The 20,596-nt window shown below is 47.9% G+C and overlaps 1 protein-coding gene across 2 annotated transcripts in view; it reads right to left on the bottom strand.

Moving 5' to 3' along the window:
* The window catches only part of STK10 (serine/threonine kinase 10), a 56,473-nt gene extending 40,289 nt beyond the window's left edge, over positions 1-16,184 (bottom strand). The window contains exons 1-2 of one of the 2 annotated variants that reach the window (XM_026063130.1): positions 16,149-16,184; positions 5,002-5,166 (exon numbers count right to left, since the gene is read on the bottom strand). In XM_026063130.1, coding sequence (XP_025918915.1) covers positions 5,002-5,166; positions 16,149-16,151 — 168 coding nt within the window. In that variant the 5' untranslated portion in view covers positions 16,152-16,184. Of the gene's footprint in view, positions 1-5,001; positions 5,167-16,148 lie in introns of those variants that run through there. The other variant, XM_026063131.1, reaches the window with a different exon arrangement.
* Positions 16,185-20,596: the final 4,412 nt, after the last annotated feature.

Raw genomic sequence — 20,596 nt, 5'->3', positions numbered from 1 at the left:
CGAAGCATGAGGCTGAGCACGAAGAACCAGTTTAGACTGCAACATTCCTGCCAAGTGAAATTTTAAAGACTCACGAACAGCTCTTGGATTCCTCAGGGACGGATGACTGAAAAGCCTGGAGAAAGCCACTCTGACACAGTATTCACGCGCATGCAGTCCGCTGAGCACCTCTAGCCAGGGCTCAGGCTGCTTAGAGTATAAGACATCACTGCTTCTCTGCAGTCTGAAGTTGTAATAGCCTCCCTTTGCTTAAAAAAAACCCAAAAACCCAAAACAAAAAACCCCAAACCCTAGAAAATCTGACACTGTTATCAGCTTTTTGTTGTTGTTTTTGTTTTCAAGGAAGAGTATTTCATTTTAAAACAATTAAATGCTGCAGATGCTTTACACAACCCAGCAATCTAGCGCACGGGATAATAAACATTTCTTTATGATACAGGATTTTCAAGAATGTCCAAATCTCCAGTCAAAATCCATATCAAAGGTGTAGCAATCCAAAAAGTCCCTGGCTAAACAGGTCAGGGCCTGCCCACAGAAAATGCAAAATGCTTTTCTAAGGGAAGTACAAAGCCTAGCTACAAAGCCGGTGCCTATCTGCAAGCTATTCGAGTTACTTACATACCCACGCAGCAGGCCAGTAAGAAGAAACTCTAAGCTGATTAAATTAACCATCCCCAAAATGCTCTGGCAAGGAAGGGTTACCTGCATGGTGCAACGATTTTTGCTTTGATCTCCAGGAAATGCCTGTTTATTCAAAAATCCGTTTGCTATAGCAACCAAAGTTTATAGAAAAGGAGGGGAAAAAAGTCCCAATGCTTAGCTAGAAAACTTATACAACTACTGGAAGAGTCAAATGTTAAACACCTGGGGCCAGCCAACATTTCCAGCAGTTTCCCTGAGAATTGTACAGTTACGGGGGGGGATTCAGGGCTTCCCGCACAGTGGCCAAGGCAGTGCTGGCTGCCAAGGATACCCACTGCCTCCCGTGGAGCAGGGATCTCCCGCGGAAAAGCCAGACTCCAGAGGAGGCTCCCAGGAGTTTATCAGGCATGCAGAGCTTATACCGCAAAAAACACGATCAGGTCGTTGAGTGAAAGACCTCGCTCCCGAGAGAGCTGACAACAGCCAAATTCTCGGAATATCTGCCAGTGCAAAATTCATCAATGCAAATGAGAATTGCTTCCCCTGGTCACTTTATCACTCTTCTCTGTCTGCAAGAAGACACACTCAAAAGCTGCAGAGATATTTAGCAGCCAGAGATCAAAAGTTCCTTCCTTTTGAGCTCCAAGCCTTTTTGCTGTTGTTCTGGAAGGAAAAAAAAACAACCCATAAACCTCAAGAGGGATACAACATTCAAGGTCTGCTGTGTTTTTTCCCATTACTATCACAACAATTTCAGCACCGTTGATTCCAAACATTCAAAAGCTGTACCTTAGTCCCTTTCCTCAATCGTAAATTATGTTTAAGAAGTCTATTTTAAAAATTGCACATATAATGGGTGAGGGGGATTTGCCTTTGTGTTTCTAAGTCCTACATCATGCTTCAGAAAAGGACTTAAAAATGTGACCCAGCCACAAGGGCTTAAACCAGACTTTTATTTATTTATTTTTTATAATAGCGTGAGTTTCTCAGCTTTCATTTGGTGCCCCCATTTCCAGCAGCTGGGATTTATGCAAAAGAACATCAAATGCCACAGGGCTTATAATACAAATAAAATAAAATCATGAGAGCTCCCAGCATTGCAGTTTTGCAAGCCTCGCTGGGCTGTTCTTAACCAGCACAAGACTGCCTAGCCTCCGCCACAAACAAAGAAGAAAAGATGGGGGGAAAAATGAAACAAGATAGCGACTGCTGGCTCAGGGCACAACATCTCTGCTATGTATTTATACTCTTAGGAATTTCATGCTGGATGCTGTCATCTCGCCAGTTATATTCCAGAAGACTCACTGGGATCCTCCAAGCCCAACCCTGTGCTCGCTTGTGGCTTGCAATGGGCTTCTGCTCTGTAGCACACAAGAACTGGGTTTCTTTTCCTTCAGCTTTATATAGATTAGGTACAAGAGCAAAAAGGAATTTGTTGCGTTTTATGCTTTCATTTCAGTGCTGTGTATTTAAATAAAGCTGCCCTGGGATAAGCCACTTCCCTTTGCATAGAAAGATTTTTGCTCCGTAACATGTCATCTTCTGGTTACTAAAGGGAAAAGCCAAACCCCCACCGTCAAGCACAGGAGCCACAGGGGCCTCGCACAGCTCGTGGGGACAAGGAAGGCTCTGCAGCAGCAGACACCGCAGAAGGCCAGGTTTCCTCACGTATTTTCCCTGTTAGTTCAAGACCAGACAGACTCTATTTTAGCCAGAGCCCTTCTCAGTGCTGAGCCCCTCTCAGTGGGGTGAGCTGAGACTACCTGTGGCACAGACCAAGCCATAAATCCAAAAGCTCCTGCTGTCCCGGAGGTTGGATACGTCCAGACCTCTCGCCAGCTTGTCCGCACGCTGCGATTCCTGCCCCTTCCTCACTTTGAACGTTGCCTTTTCACGCGAGGCTCTGAACACCAGGAAACCACAGCGGCTTGCCTGCGCGCCACGCACAGCTTTGCTCCCGCGCCGAAAGCTTGAGCCACTTTAAGCCAAGAACGCCACGGATTCCACATGCCCGTCTTGCAAATTCTTGTCCAGGAAAATGCTGGTGAGAATAACTGTACAGATAGAAACCAGGGCGGGACAGGCGGGAAGGTGGACCAGATAATGAAAGACTGTGTTTATATTTGGATGCAAAATTTCCCCAGTGGTGCTGGTGACTTAAAAGCGGAAGCCTTAAACTTTAGGGAAAACCTGGAAGGCAGGGACTAGAAACCTTCCAGAAGTAAAACACACTGGCTTATTTACTTCCCTCAAAGCCAGCAAAACACTAGAGCATTAATAAGAACAGCCTGAGCAACGAAATGCAAATGCCAGTGCAGTAATTAAATAAAGAGGATGATCCTCCCCCCAAAACAATGGCTGGGGCTGTAACGTCTCCCCTCACGGGAGACCGTGATACAGGAGCCTCTTGTTCCATCAGCTTCAAAGAGGCTGTTTAATTTTAGTAGGGCGGCAAGCATATGACATTACAAAGCACTTTCTAGACAAAAGCGGAGCGGAGGAGATCTGCAATCCATTTTCCCTACAGGAAGGAAGGCAAAGCTTCCTATTGCAGGGAGGAGGTGGAAGGGGAAAGGGGAGGGGGCTGGCATTTTAGAGGGAGCGCGCGAGGCCAACAAATAACATTCAGGCAGACCAGGCACAGAGCAGGGAGGTAAAAGCAGCAGAACTGGGCGGAATATAAACCAGCTCCGTCTCTCACCCAACGTTTGGCTTTATAATTTTGCCGAGTTTAGTTTTGCTGTAGTCGCAATCTGTCCAAACCCCAAATCCCCTCCTAGGAAACACGTTTGCCTTTCACTTCCTTAGACCGGTACATATTTACTTTTGTTCTTTAATGCACCCAGACACCACCATCATGATTAGCAGCCATCCAAATACTACGTCTCCAGACAATATGCAACCCTTCACCTTCGCAATGGGATGACTCAACGAAGGAAACGCACAGTGCTGCATACTATAACCCTTCTGAATGGGATGTCACAGAGAAGTTGTGGGCTTTATCGATGTGTTTTTAAATAAGAAGGGACATGGATGCATGCTGACATTGCAAAAGGTGCTTGCTGAATAAGCACATGTTGCCCAGTAAAATGGTATCTTTCCAGCATTGCTTAATTGAGGAATGAACTAGATGTGGACTGTGTGGACTGTGTCATTCCAGTGACAGCCCAGCGACTCAGTCCTTGTTCTGACCCCAGCCAGGCCCAGCAACAGGCAACGACCTACGGCTCTGAACAGTTCAACTCACACAAGCGCAAATCTCAAAAGCTGAAATTTCTTTTTTGCTCTAGTAGGAATATCCCGAGAGGCCACAAAGGTATCTGAAGCATTAAAAAGAGGAAGGAAAAAAATAACAGAACTGCTGATGGTGCACTTTGACATTTTCATGACTTGCCAATACGCCCTCAATGGCTGCTGAGCCCGCTCAAGTATAGTTACAAGAAGGAGCAAATGAACTGGTTGAAAGAATAGAGAGGAAACAGAAGATGGGTTTGAAAATCCTCATATTTGCCTGACTTCTGATATCCTGACAAAGGTGCATATGCATGCACACATGCACACGCACAGTTATTTGAGTCTAGCAAGGGGCAAGTATACAAGGGGGGATGCCCTCACCCTCTCCAACCCTCTTCATCCTTCCCAAGGCAGCACACAGGAAGGTTTCTTTCACGCTAACCTTCCTCTGGTGCTAGGGTATTAACAAAGAAAACAGCAGGGGAAAAAAAATTATACCTGCTGGGCTAGGGGAGAGAGATGCACAAACCTGCTGTCCCAGCCTCGGCACGACTAGCCGTTGCAGTAAGCCGCTGGATCGCATTTTTTGTCCCCATGACAAAATGCCCACAAGTTTTCTCTGCGGCCCGTCCTAGGAAAAGGCCTCCACAGACATCGGTTTGTGCAGTTGGTCGGTCCATCGCCCTCTTATTATCTACTCCTGGTGCATAACAGACACTGAACCAAAAATAAGGAATGGATCAAAAAATGGGGTTACCCTCCTATCAGATCTTGTAAAAGAGGCCTGAGTGGGGAAGAGAGGCCCTTACAGGTGCAGCATTTTCCAATTTTATGAGTTCCAAGTGGTGGAAAATCCAACAGCTCCAGTTTTCTCTTCACAATGAGGACCTTCAGAGCTTCCCTGGGCTATTTATAAGCAGCTTGATTTAGAAGAGTTTGCACCCATCAGAGAAAGTAGGAAAAATCTGGGAACTATTGAAGCAGTGAGTAGAGCACAGCTTGTGACTCACTTCTAACTCACACTGACACTTCTAACTGCTCCAGAGGTGCTGCTTTACCATAAATTAGCCATTTCCTCTGCAAAGTGAGAAATGTGCAGCTGTACACACAGCAAGAGGCTCTTACCCAGAGTTTGCCATCCCAGTAAAATGCTCCCAGCAGCTTGACGATGTGTTGATGATCACAGGTTGCCAGTATTTCAATCTCCACCATATAATCCTCCAGTTCATCTTCGCTCTTTGTTTCAATGACTTTGGCAGCTGCTAAAGCACCAGTTTCTTTATTCTTAGCCTGCAAGACAAAAACAGGTTAAGTACAAAGGCAAGGAGAGCTGGGAGCGCAACGTATTTGCACAATTCCTGTTCCTCCAGTTCACGCTCAGCTCTGCTATTACCATACATGGCACCAGTATGGAAAGCTTGCAGCTGCATTTGTGCTTCATAAACCTGCCTGAAACTTTGCATATAGGATGAACACTGTGTAGGGCCCAAAGCATCCTTCTTCCTCCCTCTAGTCTCTAATGCCCACACCACTTCCCAAAACGGGGAGAAGGAGGCTCTCAGAAAAGGAGACGCATCCTATCGTTTGTAGCATGAAAAAAGATGGAAGCTCAGAAAGCCTCAGACTTTAGGGGTTCTCCGATAATACTCTAGGTGGTAGCTCGATTTTCCAGAGGTACTGGGCGCACAGAAAATCCAACCAAATTCACAGTACAACTGTGAGTCATCATCACCCCTGGATGTCCCTATGGGCCCCTTCCTCACCAGGCTCTTCACCAAGGCAGTTTTCTGCAATGCACGAGGGGAGCAGAGGGATCTCCTCCTTGGCCGGCAACGCGGCAGGAGGGGTGACAGGGCACACCACGATTTCCCGGGGCTGCCCAGTGCTCCTGGTGGCCTGCTTTAGCGAACGCCTCGGATCACAGGAGGAAAAACTCTACATACGCTCTCCTGGATGCCCCCTCCATTTTATATCGTCCCTTTAATCAGCTTATTGCAGCCTCTTTCACTAAGTAACTAGAAACCTGTCAAAACCTCTTTGTTCTAGCGGTTAGGAAACTTTTTGTGGCGTCCCGTCTACAAGCTCTAGTGGAAAGTTTATGCCTCCTCGTTCTGTGCCAGCGCGCTCACGCCAGCAGCGCCGCTAGGGCGTTGTAGCATCCTCCTGTCGTGCTACAGTAAACATGTCACATCTGCCCTTAACCACGAGTTGTCCCCTGTCCTCACACCTCCGGCACCCAGTTCGTCTCCCTTGAGCACCAGCGACCAGAAACGGGCTCAGTGTTTCAGATGAGGCTTCAGAAGAGTTGCACAAAACGCTGGCAGTATCATGAGCGACCCTTCTCACCCTGGACTGGATAGTTCTCCCTCTTTTCTTTCCCTCCCCATCCCTCACACCAGAAGAACATATGGCTGGGGGAGCAGTGGAGGGAGAAAGGGAGCGAGGCTCTCTCGGAGCTCACCGGCGCTGACGACCGGCAGCGCTCATCACACCGCATGCTGCAGGCTAGGGCCAGCACCGTGGGCTTGCCCGCCCCCGTTTGCCGGGAGCCTGCCTCTGCTGTCTGCCCTGCAGAAGCGATCGCAAAACTGCCCACCTAATCCACCGCAGATCAAGCACTTGGGGCAAACCACCACCCCTCGCGTACACGCGCGTGTACGTGCACATTTATCCTCGCACAAAACTCTGCTAGCCCTGGCCAAATAGAAGGGATTGTTCAGTGATCAGCTTGGGTTTCACAGGAGGAGGAGGAGGAGGGAAGCGATGAAGGGTGCAAAGGGAACTCAGAGGGCTGTTTGGGATGGACGAGCCGACCTCTTTTCCCCAGCCGCCACCTTTTCCCCAAGCCTAGAGAGAGGCCACCGATAACTGCACAGCGGCCGCTCCGTTTGCAGCTGCCGCACACCAGCAAAAGTATATTAATGCCGAACCGGAAAAGTTTGCAGACTTGCTTGTTTTCTTATCACCTAGCTCCTCTCGCGCCCCCATGGCACATGGGGGAAAAAAGGAAGCTGATGAAAGGCTTGGTTAAAAGGCAGCATTTGTAACCACGCAGGGCCGGGCCGTCCTCAGAGCTGGGGCAACGCTGGCTGCGACAGTGTGGGCCACTTCCACGGAGGAGCCCCCAGGGCCGGGTCGGCAGCCAGGAGGTGTCGGCAACCTAGGGCTTGCTGCTCCCGTCCCTCAGCGAGATGCCTCTGCTTCCCCCTCACTGCTCCACGTGCCCTCGTGGCTGCATGCGATGTGTCCAAGGACTGGCGCTCCCAGGACAGGACCGTTTTGGCATTGTCCACCCAGCACCGCGTGCTCGGGTGCTCCAAAACCAGCAGGGACAAGCGTAAGGCAGAGACTGTACAAAGAGCTTCACTATGGGATAAATCATATCCTGGGAAAGGGGATGAGCTGGAGCTGTTGACTCAAGGGCTCAACACCATTCCCAGATGCGCACTGAATCAGCAGACCAAGGGATAGGAGAAATCCCTATCAGCTCACCCACTCTGGTCCCCTGCCAACGCGGGAAAGCTCCTAGCGCATAACTTCAGGCACGTTACCCATGTGCCTTGTATCGTACCTGCTCCTGGTCTGCCTCTTCTGGCTAACCCCACCGGGAAGTGCACCAGCTGGGCCTCCACAGGGGCATTCGGATGCTGCGCGCAGAGGAATGCAGCAGGGAGAAAGTCACATTTTGCGTGCTGTCACTGGTGAAGTGACCAGTTTTGACCTCTCTCACTGCTCTGTATTTTGCATGTCTGTGCTTGAAAAGCCTGTGCAGGAGCTTACTGTGGGATTAATTCCCAGCGTAAACACTAAGTCCAGCTGAACAGTTTTGTGTAGGTTATATGATAGTGTAACTGTGTACCAAAAAACAGGCTGGAGGGGGGGAGAGGGGAACAAATGAAGGAAAAAGCATACAGTGGAGGAAGGAAAAAGAAAGGAAGAGAGAACTGGAAAATGACGCTCTCCTCTCTCTCAGGCAGAAACTCTCAGCTCTCTCCTGGGTTTTGAAGACTTGCTGAATTCACACACTACTTGGCATGGAAGGCTATGTCTTTACCATAGGGGACAAACCCATTTCCAGCTGGGCTTGCTGCCCAAATGCAAGACAGCAGCTCATGCTGGTTTCAGAAGAAACTAATTTTTTTGCTCAGGTTTGTTTCTTAACCAGTTGCCACCAGCTGAGCAGATGTCCAGAGGAGGGCACACAAACTGGGGCAAGGTGCGGGTGGAGAAGGGAGTAGAGCAAGCATGGGGAAAAGAGCAGCATTTCTAAGAAAGAGTGAGAAGTGCCCCACTGCATTCACCCTGCACTTACAGAGCTGGGAGAGATCCAAGGAGGGGAAGTAAATATTGTACGAAAAGGTGGGGCTTCCCTTTGTGGTCAGCTATCACACACTTCCCACTGACGGGGTTCAGGCCAGCTCAGCCTCTCCAGGCACTCTGGGGCCCTGAAGGCACTTGAAAAATACCCAGAGTGCACCCGAGTCCTCCACTGCAGCATGGCAGAGCTTGGCAGTGAACCATCCTGAGATGAGGTCTGAACCAACCTGCCCTCCTCCCCAAACCTAGGTGGGACCCAAACCAGCAGAGTCATGCTGTCATCTCTCATCCCCTCCTGGGCTTGGTAAATTGTTCGGGGGTGCTCACCCGCACCTAGACACACTGTCCCCATGGTCCACACGTCCATTTAACCCACCTCCTGCCTCACTCCCAGCCAAGACAGACCCATGCTCAGACTCTGGCTGGTTCTTGCCCGCGGGAGGTGCCAGGGTCACCAAGCAGGAATGAGAGCACTGCTTGCTTCCATGTCCTGTTAATGCACTGGAGGCAGAAATAAGCAAAAGCAGGATGCACTGGGAGAGGGCGCAGAGAAGCCAGGCTGCAACTAACTGGTGGTTGCCCCCACCAAGACTTTTCCTAGGCACCAGCAGTGCCAATGCGAGTGCCTGCCATGAGCAGGTGCACTGCTGCACCACGCGCCAGGATGGTGAGCCCCCATGCAACGCCCTGCCTCACTGCTGCTCCCGGCAAGGCTTGTTTTTTGAAGAAGGTCAAGAGATACAAGCGGTATTTTAAAGCTTTTTAGCTACTGTCCGAACGTGCGTCTCCCTTTGGAGGCAGGTAGCTTTCTCTCACTCTAAGCCTTTTGCAGGCTCTGAACGAAGACTTGCCAGACTGCGCCTTGCAAACCAGACTGCAAGCTCCGGGTGGCAGAGCAGAACACAGTCCAGTGTTTCATCTGACAGCAACCTGATCTTATTCATTATAACACCTATGACTAGCAGGTGAGTAATCCAGCAACGCCAAGTTATCACTTCCTTTCTAGATATGAGCCTGTTAACAAGCTGCTTCACATTCAGTGCTAATATACATCAGATAGAGTCAATCTATGGGTGGAAGCCCCTCAGAACAAGGGCTGTTTCCTCCTGGACTTATTCAGCCCTAGCAGGGATCTCACATCATCTCCAACTCGAGGCCAGCAGGAAGCAACACAGCACAAACCAGGCAGCCAGTTAGGTCCATGGGGCTTTCAAGTGACTCAAGAGTTATTTTAACTGTTAAAACAGCACCTCTGGGACTTTAAAGAAGTCCCCACAAAATTAGCTGCTGCCTTTCGTCACCACTGTGGACTGTCCTGAATGAGGATGTTTTTTCTGGCCATCTCTGTTTCCTTGTCTGTTCTACTCCCCGACGTGGGGGTCAACCACTTCAGGGACGGAGAGGGTCCCCATGTGTGGTGAGAGGTGGGCTCCTACCACAAAGGGAGAAGAGCTCGGCTGTCCCACGTCCCCTGCCAAGCCAGCACAGGGAAGTCAGGCTGCTCAGTCACACTGGGGGAAGTGAGACCATCATCTCTGAGAAGTCAGCTCAAGATCCGACAAACTCCTGACCCAAGAATACGAGCTTTTGAAACAGCAACAGCAAATTCACGCAGGATGCAAAGAAGATGGTATGGGCATGACACCAGTACTTTCCATGGCCTTGTGATAATGTCACAGCTACAGTTAAGCGCTCTCGCTGCACTTCCCAGAAGGAATCAAAATACCTCACAGCTCTGTTTTACAGTGGGAGAAGCAGAAAGGGGATCTAAAACCATGAGGTCAGCAACAGATTTTGGAAAATAAATCCCTTCCAGCAGGGCCCATTATAGTGTGGAGAAGAGACTGGTTCCCCCCCACAGCTGCCGTTGAGGGGACCAAAACTCATGCAGGTTAAACAACTGATCCCCTAGGAAGTTGTCCATGATCCCACAGAGCCTGAATTCAGCCTTTAAAGTTTCTTCCGTATGAGACTGAGGGAGACGCACCCCCGGACACACAGGACAGGCTGTTGGGTATACTCCTGAACTGAGTTCAGCAACTCACCTTATCAGAAGAACATTGGAAATTCAAGGAGCTTCTGCAGATAGCATGCATGCTAATTTATTCACCTTCCCTTTGCCTTTTTACGGGCTGCTTGTATGACTCCAACCCTGACTCAGAGTTAAAGCCGTGTCGCCAGGCAGCCTCCCTGACAGCATGCTGAATGACAGCTGTCTCTGATCAGTCAGACGACCGTATCACAGGCCTTCAAGCCAGCCAACCGGCTCCAAAAGCTGCTCGGAGCAAGCCAGATTCACACAGACAGCGTCAGATTTTGGCTCAGTGTGCTCTGCGGTCTTTCTGTAACTGATGTCTGGCAATTTCCCTGAGCTTCTCTGCTTGTATTTTCCTGCATACAACATATTACAACACAGATATTCCTCCAGCAAGGTTTGTGTGAATCCTAAATAGGCCAAATGCTTATGTTGCCATTCCTGGAAGCCTGTTTCAGACAGCTGAGACATCCAGATGATGCTTTAGGGTTTAAAACCCTTTTCTAATTTCTGCTTATCCTTGTGCAATAGATCAGAATCTGCCCCGAGACATTAACACAAAGCAAAGCACAGCCCACTTCTACCTCAAAAAAGCCAAGCCAGCAATTATGCACAAGGAACCTGCATTTCTGAGTGTAACTTGCAGGCCTGGCCGATACCCCTCGCGGCAAGAACACATCACCAGGCTGAGAAAAAGCAGCATCTGCTACTCATCGTCTAAGAACTGCAAGACGGAAGGAAAAGATTGCTACCGAGCTCTCTACAGCTTCACCTCTCTCTTGAGCTTCATTAGGGTCGTGCCCCGCTCTTGCAGCAAGGGAAATTAAAACTTCTCTCATGAGGGCTTATTTCATTGGCCCTTAAATCCCAAACAAAAAGACAAGACAACGATACAGAGGAAGGAGGAAAACCAAGAAGCACCAAGACAGTACCTCAGGCTGACTCACTAATCCCTTTCATGGGGAGGTTTGTCAGATAGCCACATCATTTCAGATGAAAACTTGCAAAACACATAGTGTCTGAACTACAAACCCAATGTCTTTTGCAAACCCCAGACCAATTACAGGGTCTCCAACACAGCAAAAACCTTGTAGACCATCAGGTCAAAAGAATGCAGAGATGTGAAGAGAGTTTCTATTCCCAGGTAAAATACTCCCAGCTGTGCAACCTTTCAGGAATTCATGGTGTTTCCCAGGCCATCAGTTTTTCCACTGAAATTTGCTGACAGAACAGAAAGAAAAACCCAGGAGGCGAAATCCCAAGAACAGAAACCATCTGATGCCAGTCTACAACCTATGGCTGGTTGATCTAAAAATGCATCCAGTTCTGCCTTTAAGTTCCTCCACTGCTGAGCATTTTAATACCTTGGATAATTTATTGGACTGTTAATTAGCACTTAAAAAAAAAAAAAAAAGAGCAGACAGCTGCTAGCATAGTGCCCAGGGTGTGCTGCTGAACTATAGTTAGATTCATACAGCCTTGGCATTTGAAAGCTGAAATGCTGTTATGGCCACTACCAGCCTTTTTGAAAATCAATGTGCTGCCCAGACCAAGGCTGACAGGTCTTCACAGAAGCAGGAATGAAACCTGCATTTCACAAAGGAAAACATATCAAGTAGAAGTTATCCTATAAACTACTTCCAGAAAGCCAGGCCAGGAGCCAAAATTCAGGGTACAAAACAAGAAGGAAAGAGAGGATCTTGCTGAAATCACAGAGAAAGATGGATGGTAAATGTGTCACTACCAAACCTGCCGGGAATACCCAAAGCAGGAAACGTGGGATTACTCCTAGAAGGCAGAGGCAAAAAGAAGCTATTGCTCAGTTTATGGATTTAAGGGATAAAAGGTGTCTGCTCAGGTGACAGAAAAGGCTCTGTTTGGCCTTTGCCTGTGACTCACCCTATGAGCTATTGTAAAATCCAGAGTCTGACAAACGCAGGAACTATTTTAAGTCTTTAAAGAACGTATTACCGGAAGGCTGGATTGTTCAGTCCTTCCTCAGGCAAAACTGACGTTGAAGGAAAAGTAAATATCAAGGTGAGGCAGAAGAACGCTCCAAATGAACTCTCGCTTATTAGTGACAGAGAACAGTGCTAGCAGTGGAAGAGTTGTGATCGTTGCCACGCATGTTCTCTCTAAGCTTGCTTGCCAGCATGGCCAGCTGCCCACAGTGTCCGCCCAAGCCAAGGGATGATCCTTCTGAAGCTGCTCTGCAACAACGTGTCACCACGTTTTTAGTGTGAGGCTCTGAACTGCTTTTCCCATCCTTCCAAAGCCTTCTCTCCATGCTGAGAGAGCTGATGGTTCAGATATCTCTGAGTTTGAGAATCAAAAGTATTGAGAGAAAACCCTCAGTGCTCTCCTTTCAGTGTATACTGCATTTGGGGGCTGATAATGCTGCCGTTTTTTCCCATACAACACGTTCCCGTTGTGTGTCTCTGTATGCAAGCAGCTGCTCGCTTAGTTATTCTCAGGGATAACATAATGATTGATTGCCTTCCAATGAACTCGGCCTGAGCTGTCTGCATCAATAAATGAACACAGGGTAGAGAGGCTCAAATCAGTGTTCATATTATTGTCAAATAATCAATGGGAGCTGGAATTAGTTCCATGTCTGACAAGCCCCCTAGAGCCACTTCAGTTTGTCACGATAAATGAAGCTTTCTTTTTTTCTTTTTTTTGAAATACTGAATTCACCGCTTGGTACCACTCAACAGAGCCAGCTCTGACAAACAAGCATGGCCATAGCAGTAAGGTGAGCCCCGCACGGGGACCTCAGCGTGGCGAGCCCTGGGGACATCATGCCCCAGACCCTGGCATGCTCCTAGGAGGTAGCACGGCAGTGAAAACCCTGAGCTCGCGCTGGCAAAGGGAGGAAAGTGCCACACGAACCAAATGGCGTGCAAACTTCCCAGCTCTGAGATCGCATCGCCCTCGTCAGCACGCTGTCCCAGGTGGCTGCGCAAAAGCCACAACATCCTGGGCCCCTGCAGTCAGCGACAAGAAATCTCACGTGCACTCGCCCAGCCCAGATTTAACCCCAACCAGATGCTTGCTCTGACTGCAAGCCAGCAGCACCAAGCCCGCCCTCCCGCAAGGATGCCAGCAGCCCAGGTGCTCGGCCACGCAGAGCTGAGGCCTCCCAGGAGCTCAGCTCTTCACAAGGAGAATTTAATCTGGAGGAGTTATTATTTCAGGTGCAAAACACCTAGTTGGGGAGGTAACTCTGTGCCTCATCCTGCTGACGGGATGGGGTGCCTCCACACCAGGCAACTATTGCCCCAGCTAAATTTCCAAGGGGACAGAGACATTGCACCAAATGCCACAGAGTGGCTGGATTTAGGCTTTATACCGCTTTGGGGAAGAGGACATCTTAGGAAGTCAGATTTGTAGATGTGCACACAGGAAGCTTAGCCTTATCACCACAGGATGGAATGTAAAACGTTTTCCTCGCGGAAGACTGAGAAAAGAAGAGGAGGTGACAGCTCTTAACTTCTCCCTCATAGATGGCTGTGGCGAGGCAGGTCATCAGCCCTCACTCCAACCTCAGAGAGGACACAGGTGGCCCCCTTGTCTACAAGTGGGAAAAGCAAGGCACGCATGTAACGAGGCTGGGAACTGGGCCCAAGTCCCCCTCGCAGCTCACACTTGCTTCTACATATCAGACCCCCGAAGCAAAGGGGGCTACGCGAGGTCTAGCGGCTCCTGGTGAATACAGCACGGCGTGCTGAGGTTTGCTCCGCGGACACCAGGTCAGCGAGGGTTGGCCAACTGGCCCCTGGCTTTAATGGGTTGCACCCAACACTGTTGCTCTGGCAACCATGGAAATATGTTTGCAAGGGTTAGGAGGAAGTGGAAGTGGCTTGCAGACAAATTGAAGTGTTAGTAAAAAGGCAGAAACACCTTCCCCTGGTTTTACAGTCTAGGTGCAAGAGAAAGTCACATTGCCAGAGAGTTCAAGCAATGACTAAGGACTTGTTTTCTACGTGGACACACCAAAAAAAGTGTGACCAAAACATGGCAGGAAGCTGCTTGGCACATGCACCTTCTCTTGCCTTAAAAGCTCAACAATGGCCCAGCACCATTTCTCATGGAAGGGGATGGGAGATAGAAAGCCTAAGCAGCAGGACATTTGTCAAGGAGCCAAAAAGATGCTTCCACATGACGCTTCGGACCTTGTACCCAAACACAGCAGCAGAGGCCAGAAGAACAACAAAAAGGCTTCTTTCCTGGTGCACCACACTATAATCCACCTACAGATATTCAGCTGACTTCATGCTACTCAAGTGCGTGAGAAAAGAAAAGAAAATCCATTCAAGGTTTGAAAAGAAAAAAGATCTACATGAATCCAATATCTTCAGCCAACCTACACCTAGTGCTTGGAAACACGAAATGTACTTCAACTCACTGGTCTCCTGTAACAGCACAATGCTCAAAGTTAAGCACTGCTACTCTGATCTTCACTCAGTCAATGCCAGAGCCACAGCTTTTTGGGGGGGGGGGGGAAACAATAAATGGAAAAAAAAAAAAGAAAAAAGAAAGCCATACAACCACTTCAGAGTTTCCTAGCAACTTTCTGCAACAAGTTTGGTACACAGAGAGCTAGCAGTGGGCTGAGCAGCTGCCATGCCTGAGTGCCAGGAAACAGGGCTCTGATAGGCGATGCTACAGCGTGTGTGTGCGTGTGTGTGTGTGTGTGTGTGTACACACGCCTGCGTTGTTCAGCCCTTTCACACTGTACCAGAAATGTGTCAGATCAGCAAGGCCCTTGTAGAAAAAGGGATCCGTCCTTTGCTTTGCTCCTCTGCTACAAATAACTGCTGGTGTGCTAGCTTGGGCATTGCTTCTGCTCTGTAACACAGGTCTTCTTGGAAAGCTTCCACAGAGGACATCTCAGCAGCATTGCTTGTGCCTGCTTGCAACTGTCAAGCAAGAAATTCAGGGCAGAGATGTTAGCAGCTCCAAGATGCTAACACATGCAAGTGCTGGGGTCCACCAACGTCTGCTGGCTTTGCCAAGTGCACAACTTCCTTCACTGCTTCTCCTGCCTACCAAAATACCACACACACTTTTCAGTTGGTTAAAAAAGAACATGACCCATAAGCATGAGAGCACAGGTTGATGTCAGGGAATTGCACAAGAAGGGAAAATGGCATGAAGGTTTCCATGTGTTTAATGGGAAGAGCATTATGTTTTGAAGAACACAGGTATGCAGGGAGGTGTGGTGCTTTTCTGTAGCTAAGTCAGTTTACTCAGCTCCGAGCAGCAGTCATGCCATCAGTATACTCTTCAAAAATGGCACACTCCCCCTCCTAACCCCATGTGCCCATGGGAACTCGAGGCAGCATGCACAGACACTGCTTCTGAAGCCAATTTCATTTTCCTCTCTTCTACTGAGAGCAAAGCAGGCCCTGGAAACCAAGGTGACACTAAAGACCAACTAGAGAACCAGATGTTCATGAGACAGAGTCATGAGACTTTCTGGGCAGGGATTTTTCTAAGGCACAATGACTGTCACGTGCTTGAGCATCCTAGGGTGAAAGACTAGAAGCCTTCATCTAAGCTTTCTCTTCTCACAGCTACCCACAGCAAGCAGCACCGCCGAGCTCTTGACCACAAAACAGAAGTCATTGCCAAAATACTTACGCCATGGAGAGCTGGCCCCCATCCCCTCACACCCAGGGCTCTGCACGGTTCAGGATAAGGTTCTCTTAGACTTCAGCAGGGCCAGAGCATCATTCATTTCAGTTTAAAGTTAACATTATTTTTAAACTTAAAGTTCACTCAGAACCAATATTGTTTGGCCCTTGCTCTATCAGTAAAGGAGTATTGTCTTCCCATTCCTCTTCTTTCTCCCTTTGCACCATTTTAAGAAAACCCTTTAGCTATCCTAAGGCAAAAGGCCAAGATTTAATCTTACCATTTCGGCATGCCTTGTGGGCACAGTTGCAATCAAAGTTTCTGCTGTTGTTGTCATTTAAAAAAAAAGTGAACCCAGGGGATTAACATCTTTTCACAGGATTTGCATGTTAAATCCCTAATGAGTCAAACTGACAAGAACTGAGCCCAAATCGCTTAAAAAATATTTATTTATATATGTGTATATTTGCACAAAACACAGTGGGGTAACTTTAGTTAGTGAGCAAAGAGAGGTCTGGGAATGACAGGAAAGCTCGTGGCGTCTAATGAGCCCACTGCTGTGAAAGCCAGGCTTATAAGGCAGCTGTACAGCACCTTAACAATTAGTCTATTATTATCCAAATTTCAGAACAGACCATTTACACTCTGTAGCATGCTCATTATTAGGCACTAACACCACCGTAATAGATCAGGTACCCAGAATAGAATTTTTAAGCTATATCTACAGAAGGAAGGAGGAAAACAACATAAAAGGCATATTTATGAATTGGGGTGGCACAGGGCTCGGTGTTATCTGTACAGAACCCTTCACTGAGCGCTGTCTGAAGGGGAATTCAAATGAACAAGTTCTGTTTTCTGCAGCGCTGGCAGTTGCGGGCAGCAGCGCAGCCCACGCTCCCGACGGGGCCGCGCTGTCCCCTCCCTGCTGCAAGGCAGCGTTATCAGGGAGCCAACGTCCTCATCGGCACACACTGGAAAGCAGAGATAGCGCTTCGCGAGAGGCATGAGCACAGCAAAACAATCCCACGGTTAGAAACGCGGCAAGCGTAAGGGATTCCTCCAGCAGAGCCCGCGCTGCTTGTAAGACTCAAGCCCTTTCCCTGGGAGCTCATAAATTCTTAATGCTCAGCACAACACCGATGCATCTAGTCCTGCCCATGCTAACGCAACTACCTGCAGCAGTCAATACTACACCCCTCCACCTAATGGGTTTTGCAGGACAGAGCTGTGATTCAGCAGCTCGAAGTATTCAGTCGAAACCCCGCGGTAGCCTGCGCTGCTGACTTAAGTTATAGCACACTGGAGGTCCTGGGTTTCACACAGTTTTGTCCCAGCAGAGTGGCTTGCAGCAGTCCTGCTCCAGCCCTCCCTCTGTGCACGCACCAGTCAAGATGGACTTTGAGCCAATAAAGTCACAGCCATGCATTTTATAAATTGTATCTTACATATTTCTCAAGGAAAAATAATGTGACTTTTAAGGCTGTTTGGAAAGGCTCAGACCTAGGGACACTGCAGGCTCCACAGGCTAATGCACACCAATTACTGCTCCTAACTGCAGGCCTAAAGACTGATTTAAGACTGCTGATTTCAGGAACTTTGGATGAGGTTGGTAACAAAGTTTATTTGGCATGCAGTGTGTTGCTATCTCTGCGTTGTTACCACTTCCTTATGACACAGTACCCGCCAGAGTTACCAGAAACAAGAGATTAATAGAATGAAAGCTAGAAAGAAACAGTTTCACCCCACCCCCTTCCAACTTTTCAGCTTCATTACCCTCTGCAACAAGTTTCACTGTTTCCTCATCTGTCAGGTCCTCTTTTGCTGAAAAAGAGAGTCTTTACAAAAAAATAGGGAAATCCCAGTAGCTTTCACCAGCTGCAGGTTTCTTCAAATCTATTGTATGCATTTGGGCTCCACTACAGATTAGATTATTTTTAATTAATATATATTTAAATCAAGCCTGTCCTACTTTTGTAAACATTGTGTCAAACCAGTTCAAATTTGTTCAGCTGAGTTCATGGGGAGTCCAAGAAACAGATCACTGACAATGTTTTGCAGCCCAGTAACACTCACCAATAAAACCATTACATAGCTGAGCTGTCCTTCCTCCTGCTCAAACCTCATACTAGAAAAACAAAACCTACTAAAATGAATCTGTTTTTTTTTTTTCTTCTATCAAAACCTAAATTTCTCCCAAGTTGGACCTCACTGGTTAGGTTTCAGACTCCTCAGCATACTAATCCCATCCTTATGCACTGCTCAGAGACCACAGGCTCTTACGAGCCAGTACAGCATATGGTACATAGGGCAGGCCGTAAGCACAGGCTGATTATATCATATCCCCATGCTTCTGTGTGTGGAAAGGGGGTGGGAGGTGTGCAGGAACTTCCTTCAAACATCCTGAAATACTCACAACCAAACAAAGACTCTGACTTGCTAAAAATTATCGCTTTAGTTTGGAGAGCAAATTGACTTTTAAGCGACTTCAAGAGAATGATTAAAATCGTTCATTGTATCTTGATCAGCTATATTTTTCCTTGTGCATAGGCAGGGTTTGTTTGCCTTCCTCCCTCTTCTTTCTCTCCCCCCCCCCCCCTTCTTGTTTTGGCAGCTGAGTAGAACAATATGGCAAGACTATTATTTCACATCACTGTACTATGTACATCATCACCCAGCGTAGTCGCTGGCTCCAGAGTTAGAAGGACTGAGGAAGACAATATGCAAGTCAAGTCTTAGCATGCCAGAAAACTACTTATCTGCAATTATGCTACTGGCTATTATCCAAAATAAGATTTTATAGTATGTGGCACCCAAACTAATTTGCTATTCTTAAACAAACAAACAAAATCTTGCACAAGAACTCTTCAAAACCCAAGCATTCACATTCCCCAGTCAGGATGGAGGGCAGGCAGAGAGGAGATCCAAAGGAGATGGAGAATAAAAACTCTACCACCTAAGAAGAATAATATAGCCCTTTGATTCTTGCCACAATGTTAACCCCCACCCTCAAGATCAACTATGTTAAAACATCGCAAAAGCAGACAGTTGTCTAAGTGTGTTACTTGTAGACAGAGTGAACTTCTGGTTATCACCATGCAGTCTGCACTGTGTTCTCATTTGGGCAGAAATGTGGCTCAAAGGAGATGGAATTACTTGGAGATGAGGAGATATTATTTGACAGGCTGATGTCCTCAGCCTATAATAAATAAAGTTACTGTGATAACTTTATATATTGGTGTGAGACTTGAGTGAATGCAAAGGTATTCAGGTATGACAATGGCCTTAAAAAAAAACCCTACTTTTAAAGCAGTTCTATTCTGCGAGGTTATCAGTTTTGCATATACTATGCATTAAAATATATAACATTTAAAGGAGTTGTTCTTGTAAGTTATCATTTGTCTCAGAAGCCTATTATCTTGTTTTACAATGTTGTCCTCATTCCTATCATTGCATGAGCAACTTAAGCAAATACAAGCAAGCAACTACCCAGAAGAGTGAACGTTACCATATACAAACCCGTTTCCAATGCACAGCACCAACTAAATTGGTAACAGAAGCACTGATTGCTACCAGTGTTATTTTTAGAAAGATAAATGTATCAGAGATTTACATATGATTTTTAGAAATTGCACTTTATTAGAAGAAAAGATCTTTCACCAGAGATTTCCACTCAATGGATACTTAGAAACACTAAAAATCAGATTCTATCACACAGCTTGATGTAGACAAAACAAGACAACGCATCCCAGCCGTTGTGATAAAACACCTCAGTCCTGACCTGCCGACATCCAGCTCTCTTCCCAACCGTCTCTTTAGTGACTATTTCCTTCTCAGTTCTGAGGTGGCAATAATCTGTTAAATGATCTAACGAGACCATCAAAAAACAACTGCCAAGCAAGCTACTTCACAGCTCTCCGCTTCCAAATTCTTTTTTGAATGCAGGTCTCCAGAGAAGGCTGGGTCACCAACCGACGCCTCCAGCTAGTCCCAACCAAAAAAGTCTCCTGACTGTCGGAGCTGTTGTACAGAGGAGTAGAGCACTTTAGAGCCAGTAACAGGCGAGAACGCTGTTGATTTGGAGTGCAAAGTACAGCTGAGTATTTGGCCTTAAAACCCTCGACCCGTTAACATAAAGGTTAAACATTCATAGCACTGGACATGTCCCCACTGGAAAGAAGCAGGGCTCCTCCGCTTGCCTTGAGCTTCCTGCCTGCAAGGACCGCAGGAATACAAATAATGTCACCCCGGAGGCTCGCAAAACTTGGAGGCAGCCTCGAGGCTGCTGACTTCCAAGAAATCTCCCTCCATTCATTGCACCGACAGGTTTGGCAGGGAACACCTCATCGCCTTACAAAAAGCATCGCTCTGAAAGCAGTTGATTTAAGACAAAAATAAGAATGCTTCTCTCTCTGCTCGCCCCTAACCCAGTTAAAGCTTTGACTCGCCGTCCTTGCTCTCACCCGAGGAAGGCACAATGCTTAGCTTCTCTTTGGTTTCCAGTCACGGTAGCTAATGGGATGTGCGGAGCCAAGCCAAGGTCCCACAAGGATTTCTCCTCTAACGCTGCAGACAGCTTTCGCGCTTGTTCCGCGAGCGCGGAGACCCGACGGCAAACACCGCGCAGCGGCCGGGCAGCGGCGAGCCGGAGCCCTGCGCGCCCGGGGCTGCTCGGCACGGGGGCCGCAGGTGCTGAGTCCCGCGCCGGGCACGGCGGCACCGCCCGGCCCC

Source organism: Apteryx rowi, unplaced genomic scaffold, assembly GCF_003343035.1.
Source record: "Apteryx rowi isolate R43461 unplaced genomic scaffold, aptRow1 scaffold_2, whole genome shotgun sequence".
Classification (NCBI taxonomy): Eukaryota; Metazoa; Chordata; class Aves; order Apterygiformes; family Apterygidae; genus Apteryx; species Apteryx rowi.
The sequence above is the reverse complement of the archived record's forward strand: the minus strand, read 5'-3'. Positions and strand labels throughout refer to the sequence as shown.